Source organism: Monodelphis domestica, chromosome 2, assembly GCF_027887165.1.
Source record: "Monodelphis domestica isolate mMonDom1 chromosome 2, mMonDom1.pri, whole genome shotgun sequence".
NCBI lineage: Eukaryota > Metazoa > Chordata > Mammalia > Didelphimorphia > Didelphidae > Monodelphis > Monodelphis domestica.
Window position 1 is genome coordinate 9,995,439 of NC_077228.1, and position 12,194 is coordinate 10,007,632.

General features: G+C 47.8%; 1 protein-coding gene across 1 annotated transcript in view; it reads left to right on the plus strand.

Moving 5' to 3' along the window:
• The first annotated feature begins 421 nt into the window (after positions 1 to 421).
• Positions 422 to 12,194, plus strand: part of SLC35D1 (solute carrier family 35 member D1) — a 46,916-nt gene continuing 35,143 nt past the window's right edge. The window contains exons 1-6 of the mRNA XM_056814983.1: positions 422 to 997; positions 2,119 to 2,152; positions 2,249 to 2,335; positions 2,987 to 3,054; positions 5,725 to 5,796; positions 7,643 to 7,711. Of these exons, the coding sequence (XP_056670961.1) occupies positions 792 to 997; positions 2,119 to 2,152; positions 2,249 to 2,335; positions 2,987 to 3,054; positions 5,725 to 5,796; positions 7,643 to 7,711 (536 nt within the window). The 5' untranslated portion in view covers positions 422 to 791. The remainder of the gene's footprint in view (positions 998 to 2,118; positions 2,153 to 2,248; positions 2,336 to 2,986; positions 3,055 to 5,724; positions 5,797 to 7,642; positions 7,712 to 12,194) is intronic.

Sequence of the window (12,194 nt, forward strand, 5' to 3'; positions counted from 1 at the left end):
TGGAAACAGACAAGACTGAAACGGCTCAGTTGGCGATCAGCAGAGAGAGGGCTTAAACGCTTCTTGCAGAAGGTCGGGCTGGTTTTCCAGCCCTTCTCTGCCACTTGCCCCCTGAGTGATCCAGACAAGTCCCACTGCCTCTCTGGGCCTCAGTTTCCTTAGCTATAAATGAGGGCTTGCCCAAAGGAGGTGTTTGCTACATACTTGTAGACTGATTGAGGGAATTGGACTGGAAGTCCTTTAAGGTCCCTCCCTTCCATCGGGAGGAGGAAGAGGGGAGGGAGTGCGCTTGTGTACGTAGAAGGAGGGATGCAGAGAGCGAGCACGCCCCAATCATAAACTTCCGAGCGCCCCATTAGAGATTGGTCCAGAGGATCCCCCTTTCCCATCTCTCTGCAAATGAACGGTTGCTCCTTAACCGTAGAGCTGGTGCTGGTGGCAGCCACTGCTCCTGCGGCCAGCCGGCCGCCGCCAGGTCTTTGGCCTTCCAGGGCTAGTGAAGCGGGGGCGGGGCGCGCGGAGGGGCGGGAGCGCGTGGGTCCCCGCCCCCTCTTCCTCCTCTTTCCCCCTCCCCCTCTTCCCCCTTTCTGGCCCCGCCCCTCGCTCCCACCCTCCCGGCCGGCCCTCTCTCGCGCGCCTCCCAGCGGAGGTGCCTTTGCTTCCCCTCCAGGGCCAGACGTGCAGCTGCTGCGGCGGCTTGGGTCTCCTAGGCAGCAGCGGTAGCAGCATCCCCCGCGGCGGCAGCAGCAGCCGCAGCAGCAGCAGCAGCAGCCCCAGCAGCAGCCCGAGCCATGGCGGAAGTTCATAGACGTCAGCATGCTCGGGTTAAAGGAGAAGCCCCCGCTCGCTCCTCCGGTGCCAGAGATGAGGAGGAGCTGGGGATGGCGGCGTCGGCCGAGACGCTGACCGTGTTTCTGAAGCTGCTGGCCGCCGGCTTCTACGGCGTGAGCTCCTTTCTCATCGTTGTGGTGAACAAAAGCGTGCTCACCAGCTACAGGTAGCCTGCCGCGGGCCCTGGCTGCCGGGGCGGCGGCCAGCCGGCCGGAGGGCGGGCGGGCAGCGGGCGGCGGGCGGGGAGCTTGGACTTTACGCTGCCGCCACCGCCCGCTGCCAAAGTTGAAGATTAACAAACTTTGGCCCGAGCCAGGGAAGGGGATTGTGCATTAACTCGTGCGCTGCCAGGGCTCAGCAGCAGCAAGCTACGGCAGCGGCCCATCCCCTCCTGGACTGCGGCGGCGGCGGCGGCGGCGGAGGAGGAGGAGGAGGCGGCGGCAGCCCGTCTGCCTTGGCATCTCCAGTTGTGTTGGTTGGTGCCCGTGTGCGCGCGGGCGTGTGTGGGCATGGGAGAATCCTCGGCTGCTTCTGCAAATGTCACCTCATCCCTTGGGCCCGAGTTTCTTATGGGGAGAAAAAACCAAACAAACCAAAAACGAGGGCTAGGGAGGAGGAGGAAGGAGGGAGAGATGCATTTGCTACAATTTGGGAAAGCTCAGGCGCGCGGGGCTTCCTCTGCCGAGCCCTTTAAATGGGAAACTGAACCGTAACAGGGAAACTGATCAATGGCAGCGAAAGTGATCAGTTACTTAACCAGCTGGGCAAACTTGCTACTGTTTCTCTCTCTGCCTGGCAGTGGGAAGTGCTCATTGAAATTGACATGAAACCCACCAGACTTGTTCTTAAAACAACAAAAACCCGGCCCTTCTTCCCAGAGCTGGAGCCCGACTTCACAGTGCGCTGCAAATACTGTGTGACCGCCTAGATTAATTTTCTCCCGATTTTAATCCTGTTTCCCGGTTCTCAGAGGCAGTGAATTGATTGAGGCTGGGAAAGCACTAAACCTGTAGTATTTCTAAACTTCCCGAGGGCATCAACAGACAGTGTAACCACACAAGCCCAGGCAGGTTGCCACCCAAGGCTACCTAATCTGGATGATTGCTTTGCCCCTTGGCCCAGGCAAGTTTTTCAACAGGAAATTCGATGTTTGTCCTTCGCTGAAGGGCAAAACTTCTCCCGGGACTTATTAAGTAAGATCCCCGATCTCCATAGTCATTCTAACGTTCCCAAATAGTGCTGTTAGTTTACTGACTTTTTTTTTTCCCTTCTCTATCATCCACATAGATTTCCTTCCTCACTATGTGTTGGACTTGGCCAGGTTAGTTGGAATCTTAAGAATTGAGTGTTTGTAATGTTGTTGCAAATCAGGGATAGGGCTTTATTGTTGAACAGTAAATGTTTGTTCCTTGCACAGATGCTGGCTACAGTGATCGTCCTCTGGGTGGGAAAGGCACTCAGGGTGGTAAAGTTTCCTGACTTTGACAGAAGTATACCTCGAAAGGTAAAATGAAACAAGCAAATAAATGACGACTCCTTTGGATCTTATTCCGAAGGGCCATTGTTCCTGTCTATCTGTTCTTTATGTACTGAAAGCACTCCGCTTGAACACATTTTAATTTAAAGTCTGTTTGAACCAAGGTGCAGAATTGGTTCAATAGCATCTTAAAATGGAATCAAGCTTGTTTTTTTTTTTAATTTAATGAAGGAAACCACAATGGGAAGTTTGACTGTTTTAATGAATGTGTTCTAATTTTCAGGAAGGGCCACCCGTTTTTAAGTTCCTCTCTCCTCCAGATTAGTAGGCCTTCTTTATAGCCTCAATTTTCCTATTCTGCCTTTTCCTCTGTTTTCCTCATTTCCTCAATTCCTGGGATATGGGCCCATTTTCTCTTGCTATATAAGCACAAATTATATTTTAGGCAAATGATGAAATTGAAGGGTTTTTGTCTATTTTATGGCTTTCCTCTCAGGGGGAGGGAGGGAGGGAGGGAGGGAAGGCAGGCCTTAGTATTGATTTGGTGACTTGGGGGGAGGCTGGGATTATTTATTCACATTAACCTCTTGGGCCAGGCTGAAAGAATGTGATCCTTAAACCCACTCCTGGCTGCCGGGAATGACTGAGTGTTGTTATTCCTTTTACATTTTTTTCCAGACATTTCCACTACCTCTACTGTATTTTGGGAACCAAATCACAGGACTGTTCAGCACAAAGAAACTGAAGTATGGCTCCTTCCCCTCCCCCCTTCCCTCCTGAGGTTAATCTAGTGGATGTTCTTAGGATCTTGTGCGAGTGGCCAATGATGGAAGTAGGACTGACAGTCCCGGAGGCACCGCTGTCTAGCAAGGATTTCTCTGGCTACTTTTTCACATCTGAAGGCAGTGAGAGGACAGCTGGGGGCTCAGTGGATGGGGAGGCCAGGGGTCTTCCTTGGCAATGAGGAAGGATTGGCCTGATCAGAGTATTACAATAGCCCTGAAGAGGCTTTCTAGAGACAACTTCCTCCCACAAAAGAGGAAACTGAGGCACAGAAGGGCCCATAGAGGCTATCTAGTTTATTTTACAAATAGAGAAACTGAGGTCCAGGGAGACAAATTGGCTTTCTCAAAGTCATAAAGGAAGCAAGCTTCAGAGGTGGTGTTTGAACTAGTGCTGGGCTTGAAATCAGACTTTGAATCCAAATTCAACCTCAGATACTTATTAGATAAAAGACCCTGAACAGGTTCCTTAACCGATGCCTGCCTCAGTTTCCTCCTCTGTCAAATGGGGAGAACAATATCCCCGACCTCCTAGGGTGAGGATCAAATGAGATAATAGTTGTGAAGCACTTAGCCCAGGCTGTGTGTGTGTAAATGCCCGAATGCTGGATTTGCTCTTGTGGCTCTCAGAGATCCCGCTCTTACTCCTGGACAAGCGGAGGCTGTCTCAGGGAAGGAGGAAGGGCTCCCAGGACAGGCAGCTCTCAGGATGGGTTCTGGCATTTTCGGCCCGTCTTAGGAGCAGACATTTTCCTCTGGCAGGCTCCAAGCCGGGTATAAAAATAAGCTTGGGGGAGAGGCCAGTGAAGGCTAATTCTGCTCCCTCCTGAGGAGACTGTCAGCGGCCCCAGGCAAAGCCCTAATATAAATATGGAACTGCTGACTTACTCCTTGCTGTCAGTCTGTTGGCACCGGCTCCCTGTGCTCTTTGGGGAAGAAAGAGGATCCCTGTTCCTCCTCTGGGCCTGCCACGCTGCCTCCTGCTCCTGGAACTGAAAGGGGTCTGTGTGGTTTGGGAGTTCAGGACCAGGAATACCCCCAAAGAGGCCTCGAACTTGGACTTCTTGCCAAGCTATGGGAGAGGGCAGGAGGAGCCGGCCATCTCCCCTTTACCTTGTCTTGGGGGAAGGGACAGAGGCAAAGAGGATTGCCTGGGGTGGGGGCCCCTGTGGAAGCCAGAGCATTATGGGAGAAAGCTCCCTCTATAGAGCACCCAGGCCTCCTGGCTGTTGCTGTCCAACTCCTAGAACTCAGGAGGCTCTGAACTAGATGGAGGGTCCCTGCAGGGCATATTGGGAGTCCCTTTTTTTTTAATTTTAAAAATTGTTTCCAGTTCCAAATTCTTTCCCTCCCTCTCTGCCCTTCCCTCCCCACTGAGATGGCAAGAAATAGGCGCATTTCGACTTAATAACATTATCTGTGTTTTACTCTATTTTTATTTATTTTGTTCAATATTTCCCAGTTACGCTGAGCTGCACCAGGAGTGTTAGAGGCAGCATGGGGCCCCCGGGGGTGTCTTAGATGCTTTTGAACTAGACCATCTTTCTCAGATGACAGAGGGAGAAACTGAGGCACAGGGAGGAAAAAGGACTTGGGGACATGGATTTGGGCACCTCAGTGGTCATTCATTTTAGAGATGAGGAAAAGAGGCCAAGAGGTAAAATGATGTGTCCAAGAGCACCCAGTAAATGGCTGAGCCAGGATTTGGACCCAGGGCCTAGATTTATAGCGGAGAGGGGCTTCAGAGGCCATCGAGGCCCTCCTCCTTTTAGAGCCACAAAATCTACTTGGTTTTCTGGGTTGAGATCTCTTGTTAGTCACGTTTCTGTAGAGATAGAGGCCTGCCACCAAGCGTTGTCGGGAGGGGGCAGAGAGGCAACGGGCCCTTGTCTCTTGGCCCTTCCTCCCAGGCCTCAGTGTCCGCGAGGGGCTGGGAGATAGGGCCTTGCAGAACCAGAATACACCAAGGAATGGGCCGAATGGTGGCTCCTGGAGAGGAGGGTGGGCTCTTGGGGTCCTGACGGAGACTTCCAGAAGACTGCATCGCTCCCACTTTTTTATAGGGTGCTTTTCACAATAATAATGACAGCAGCCAGCTTTTTTTAAACCTTTCCCTTCTGTCTTAGAAGCAATACTGTGTATGGGCTCTGAGGTAGAAGAGTGACTTGCCCAGGGTTACCCTGTGAGGAAGTGTCGAGGCCAGGCTTGAGCCCACCTTGCTGCCCCCTAGTATATTAACAAAAATTATCTCATTTGATCCTCTGAGAGGTGGCTGTTCTGATGACTCCCATTTTACAAACAAGGAAACTGAGGCTAGGCGTCACTGACTCAGGGTCACACCGTGAGGAAGTACCCGTGTTAGGATTCAGACGTGTCTTTCTGCCTCCCAAGTCCCTCTGTTCCTCCATGGTGGCTGGAAGGACCGGCGGGGCTTGGGCAGCTGGAGGTGGGGGATGAGCTTCTGGGCAGAGGGAGTGATGGGGTAGATTTTGGAAATGACCCCCAGACTGGACGTCGGACATGAGCACGGCCAGGCGGGTGAGCTGAGCTTCCCGTCAGGGTTCAGGGCGTGGCGGGGGATGGTCGGGGAGCAGAGTGTGTCGCGCTGATTCTGCCTCTGCTCTTTCTTCCCAGCTTGCCAATGTTTACAGTCTTGCGAAGGTTCTCCATCTTGTTTACAATGATTGCCGAAGGAGTATTACTTAAGTAAGTCCTTTGTGTGTCTGAAATCCTGTCCCAGCTTTAGGGCAGACTCTGGGGCGGAGAGCAGCTGAGCAGTCCCGCACTTGGGCGCCAGTCAGCGGAGGCAGCTCTCGGTGCCTTTCTGCGTCCTCTGCCCTCTGGAAGCCGTGGCACCTGCGCTGGCTCTCGCTCTGGCCGCGTCCAGCCTCCCTCATTGCTTTTTCCACATTGCTTTCCCTGAAGGCTTCCAGGCTCCTTTTAGGGGATCCAGGCGGTCCAAAGCCTTTCCCCAATGGCAGCAGCCCCCCTCTGACTCCCCCTCCTCACTGCCCGTCCCTGGGAGCCTCCATTTCCTCCTTCTTCGGTAGATGACAGGCAGAGGCAGCCAGGAGAGTCCCGCCGACCTCCTCCAGGCCAGCCGCTGAAGAGATCAGCAGAAATACGTGGCAGCAGCTGCGCTTCCCACCTTGGCTTCCCTTTGGGAAAGGCAGTGATTCTTTATAAAGTCTATGAACACAGACCGAGTTTCTTCCTCTGCTGATGTGGGGCGCCAATAGGTTCTCGGTGATCCGCTTCGGTCTCTGAGGTGGCGAACACGGAGAGGGATGGAGCCCACATGCACAAATGGAGTCTTGGGCATTTTCCCCTTTCTTTGTGCTTCATCTTTCTTTTATTTTCCTTATAAGTTTACTCACGAGTTTTCCAAATTTAGAGGATTCATGTCTTTCGTCATTTTTTTAACCCCTCACCTTCCGTCTTGGAATCCATACTGTGTATTGACTCCAAGGCAGAAGAGTGGTCAGGGCTAGGCCATGGGGGTCAAGTGACTTGCCCAGGGTCAGTCACACAGCTAGAGAGTGTCTGAGGTCAGATTTGAACCCAGGATCTCCTGGTTCTAAGGCCTGGCTCTCTATCCACTGAGCCACCCAGCTTCCCCCCCCCCTTTTTCTTTTTTAAACCCTGACCTTCCATCTTGGAGTCAATACTGTGTATTGGCTCCAAGGCAGAAGAGTGGTCAGGGCTAGGCCATGGGGGTCAAGTGACTTGAACAGGGTCACCCAGCTGGGAAGTGTCTGAGGCCAGATTTGAACGCAGGACCTCCCATCTCTAGGCCTGGCTCTCCATCCACTGAGCTACCCAGCCGCCCCTCTCTTTGGTCATTTTAAGAGTATAAAGGGGGTCAGAGGAGACCAGAAAGGATGAGCCCCTCCGGTTTGGCATCAGAGATGCTGTTCTTGATAGAAAGTCATCAGCCGGGGCTTGAGGACGTGGAGGCGATAGGGAGGAGGCTGGGGCCACGTCTGTGACTGGGTCTCCTCCGTAGCCCGGCTTCTTGACCTTTTCCCGGGGGGGGGGGGGGATAGTTACTACGCAGACCTCCAAACGTCCCTTCCAAAGGTGTCGGCCCGACAGGAACAGCAGATGAATGAGGAAACTGAGAAAGTCGGCGAGCGTCCCCAAAGCCTATTCTGCAGGCACCGAAAGGGCCCACGTTGCTCCAGGCCCCCAGGGTGTAGCAGTGACCCCCCCACATGTAGCACTACTTAGATGGGTCTCCCTGCCTGTGGGTAAAGTCACGGGCTTCTGGGGTCCGAGGGAACGCGGAGGTAGAGGAGGAGTGGGAGGGCGCTGGGGGGCCCTGGGAGCGGGATGGGGCACCGTCCCCGGATGCTTGGTTTTGTGTTCCTTTAGAGCTCGGCCTGAGCAGGGCCGGCAGGTGGGCATCTTTACCTGTGGCCCTCTGTGGGGGGTTATCCCTAAAGACGGAACCCCCAAAGTTCCACGTGTTCTGCGATTGTGTCCGCTACCACGAAGTGTTCCTGCGTCTCTCGGATGAATGACGCCAGCGTTTCTTTTTGTCCATTTCCAGGAAGACCTTCTCTTGGGGCATTAAGATGACCGTTTTTGCCATGATCATTGGAGCATTCGTAGCCGCCAGGTAAGTCAGGTCTTCTGTGGCGCAGACAGGAGTAAAAAAAAGGGCCTACTGTGTGCCGGGTGCTGTGCCGAGGGCTGAAGTTCTCCCTAGGAGAGGGTTCTTGGACCAAAGGAAGGTCCTAGGCGTGCAAAGTCCAACACGTCAGCTCCTTTCCAAGGGCTAAATCTTCAGATGAATTTAGCTCAAGGCTCCCAGCGCTGGGCTCCATCTGGAATTCAGGGGTCCAGGTTCGAATCCCCGCTCTGCGTGTGGGACCCTGGGCAAGTCAGGGCAACTCCCTGAGCCCCAGTTTGTCACCTGCCGAAGCAGACTCCATGGCCCGTGGTCTCTTTTTCACTCCGGACCTGTCCGCTAGCGCCTTCAGCCACTCGCCCTTGGCAGGATAGTTTCGTTTACAAACAGGCGAGGAAAGGGTGAGTTATTGAAACGAGAAGATTAAGCATGAATGACTCCACGACCTTCCAAAAGTTTGCATTTACTTTTTAAAAAACACTCACAAATTTCTGCCTTGGTGTCACTTGTAAGATAGAAAGGCAGGGGCTAGGCAGAGGGGTTACGTGACTCGCTCAAGGTCTCGCAGCTAGGAAGTGTCTGAACCCAGGTCCCCCCGACTCAGCCCTGGTGCTCTTTGCTCATCATCCACCTACCCAGATTTGGTCCTTTTTTAAATTCAAACGTATTTTCTTTTTATATGTACAAGCCAGTGAAATTGCTCTTGGAGGGCGGAGGGAAGAGGGGAGGGAGACAACTACAATCATGTAACCATGGAAAAAATAAACAAATTAAAACGAATATATTTTGTTTTCCCAATTACACATAATAATTTTCAACGGACGCTTTCCAAAAGGACAAGATCCCGTCCATCTCCCTCTCTCCCTTCCCTCCCCCTCATTCAGCAATGGTAAACCGTTCGACCTGGGTCATACATGGATGATTGTCCAGAACATACTTCCTTTAGTGGTCATTTGCTCACTCATACAAAACCAGAACCCCCAGATAAACTGTCAGGCCACTGCAGGGAGAGTCAGTCTGCTTTGATCCGCATCCATCCGACTCCCAGTTCTTTCTCTCAAAGTGGGGAGCCCTTCAGAAGAGTCCCAGATCATGGCATTGCTGAGAGCAGCCAGGTTTGCACAGAGGATCATCGCACCGTATTGCTGTTCCTGTGCACCAGGTGCTCCTGGTTCTGCTCATTTCACTGCATCAGTTCAGAGGTCTTTCCACTTTTTTGTTGTTGGATCATTCCTTACAGCACAATTGGTTCAACCATTTCCACTACAAAAAGAATTGCTACAAATATTTTTGTACAAGCAGGTTCTTTCCCCCCTTTTTTGGATCTCTTTTGGACACAGGCTCAGTAGTGGTATCACTGGATCGAAGGGTCCAAACAATTTTATAGCCCTTTGGGCTTAGTTCCAAATTGTTCTCCTGGATCAGGTCACAACTCCACTCCACCAACAATGCATTGGTGTCCCAATTTTGCCACATCCCCTCCAACATTCATCATTTTCCTTTACTGTCATATTGGCCAATCTCATAGGTATAAGCAGGTACCTCAGAGTTACTTGAATTTGCATTTCTCTAATGTAGTGATTTAGAACATTTGGCTTTTTTTTCTTCGTCTCAAAATTGCTTATTCATATCCTTTGACCATATGTCAATTGGGGAATAGTGTGTATTCTTATAAATTTGATTTAGTTCTCTATACATTGGAAAAATTAGGCTTTATCAGAGGAATTTGCCAGATTTTTTTTTTCCAGTTTGTTGTTTTCCTTCTAATTTTGGTTACATTAGTTTTGTTTGTAGAGCCAAAAGTATTCATTTACATCTTGTAATGTTCTCTGTCTCTTGTTTGGTCATAAATTCTTCCCTTCCCCAAAGATCTACCAGTAAACTATTCTATATTCCCCTAATTTAGTGTCATGCATCACTCTTTATTTCTAAATTATATGCCACTTTGACCTTATCTTGGTATAGGGTGTGAGATGTTGGTCTATACCCAGTTTCTGCCATACTCTTTTCCAATTTTCCCAGTAGATTTTGTTAAAGAGTGAATTCTTATCCCCAAAGCTGGGGTTTGGGATTCATCAACTGGTTGCTAAGGTCATTGACCCCTATATATTGTATATCTAATCTACTCCACTGATCCACCATTCTATTTCTTAGCCACTACCAGACTTATTTTGATGATTGCTGCTTCATAGTACAGCTTGAGATCTGGTACTGCTAGACTACATTCCTTCACTTTTTCCCCCCCATTAATTCTCTTGATATTCTTGATCTTTTGATATTCTAGATGAATTTTGTTATTTTTTTCTAGTTCTATAAAATAGTTTTTTGGCAGATTGAAGGGTGTGGCAATGAATAAGTCAATTAATTTAGGTTGAATTGTAATTTCTATTATATTATTAGCTCAGCTTTCCCATGAGCAATTCATGTTTTTCTAATTGTTTAGATATGGCTTTACTTCTGTGAAAAGTGTTTTGTAATCATGTTCATATAATTCTTGGATTTGTCTTAGTGAGTCAATTCCCAGGTATTTTATATTGTCCTGGGATTTCTCTATCTCTTGCTGCTGAACTTCGCTGGTATGTAGAAATGCTGGTTTATTTGGATTTATTTTATTTCCTGCAATGTTGCAAAAGTTATTATTTCATTTAGCTTTTTAGTTGATTCTCTGGGATTCTCTAAGTATTCCCTAATGTTATCTGCAAAGAGTAATATTGTAGTTTCCTCACTGCCTACTCTCATCTCCTCAATTTCTTTTTCTCTTAATAGCTACCACTAGGATTTCTAATACAATATTAAATAGTGGTGATAATGGGCATTCTTGTTCTTGTTTTGCTCTTGATCTTATAGGGAAGGCTTCTAATTTATCCCCATTGCAGATGATGTTTGCTGATGGTTTTAGGTAGATACTATTTATCATTTTAATGCTTTCTAGTTTTTGTTGTTGTTGTTGTTGTTTTTAAACCCTTACCTTCCGTCTTGGAGTCAATACTGTGTATTGGCTCCAAAACAGAAGAGTGGTAAGGGCTAGGCAATGGGGGTCAAGTGACTTGCTCAGGGTCACACAGCTGGGAAGTGTCTGAAGTCAGATTTGAACCCAGGACCTCCCATCTCCGGGTCTGACTCTCAATCCACTGAGCCACCCAGCTGCCCCCCTAGTTGTTGGTAATAGGAATGGGCATTGTATTTTGTCAAAGGCTTTTTCTGTTATCTCTTGAGATAATCGCCCAATTTCTGTTAGTTTGGTTATTGGTATCATCCCTGATTAATTTGATTTTAAAAAGGAAAGAAAATCAAATAACCAGTATCAAAAATGAAAAGGGTGAACTCACCACCAAGGAAGAGGAATTTAAAACAATCATAAGGAGCTATTTTGCCCAATTATATGCCAAAAAGTCTATCAATCAAGATGAAATGGCTGAATAATTACAAAAACATAACTGCCCAGATTAACAAAAGAAGAAATAGAATACTTAGATAATCCCATCACAGAAAAATAAATTGAATAAACCATCAATGAACACCCTAAGAAAAAATTCCCTTGGCCAAATGTATTCACAAGTGAATTCTATCAAAAATTAAAGAACAATTAATTCCAATACTATATAAACTATTTGGGAAAATGGGCAGAAGGAATCCTACCAAATTCTTTTTATGACACAAATATGGTACTGTAACCTAAGCCAGGCAAGAGCAAAAAACAGAGAAAGAAAATTATAGAGCAATTTCATTAATGAATATGGCTGCAAATTTTAAAAATAAAATACCAGCAAGGAAACGAAAACAAAATATCACAAGGATCATCACCATGTGGGCTTTATACCAGGAATGCAAGATTGGTTTAGTATTAGGAACACTGTCAGAGTAATGGATGATACCAATAACCAAACTAACAGAAATTGGGCAATTATCTCCATAGATAATAGAAATTTGTTTTGTCATAAAGACCAACTCTTAGTCTTATTCATTATTCACTGCTTCTCTTACTTTCAGTTTTATTAATTTCTCCTTAACTTTTAAAATTCTGGTTAGACTTTACTTGAGGATTTTAAACTTCTTTTTCTAGTTTTTTTAATTGTATGCCCAATTTGTTGATCAACTTTTTCCCTATTTTATTGATATAAGTGTTTGGTGTTATACATCTCCCCCTAAATACTGCTTTGGGTATATCTCACAAATTTGTTATGTTACCTCTTCAATGAAATTATTGATCATTTCTATAATTTGTTCTTTGACCCTCTCCATTTTTTAGCATTAGATTACTTAGTTTCAAATTAATTATTTGTCTTTCCATGGACCCTTTTTGATTATAATTTTTATTGCATTATGATCTGGAAAAGGATGTATTGATTTTTTCTGCTTTTGATTGTAAGATTTTTATGCCCTAATACATGGCCAGTTTTTGTTTAGGTGCCATGTACTACTGAAAAGAAGATATATTCCTTTCTATTTCCATTTAATTTTTTCTGGTGAT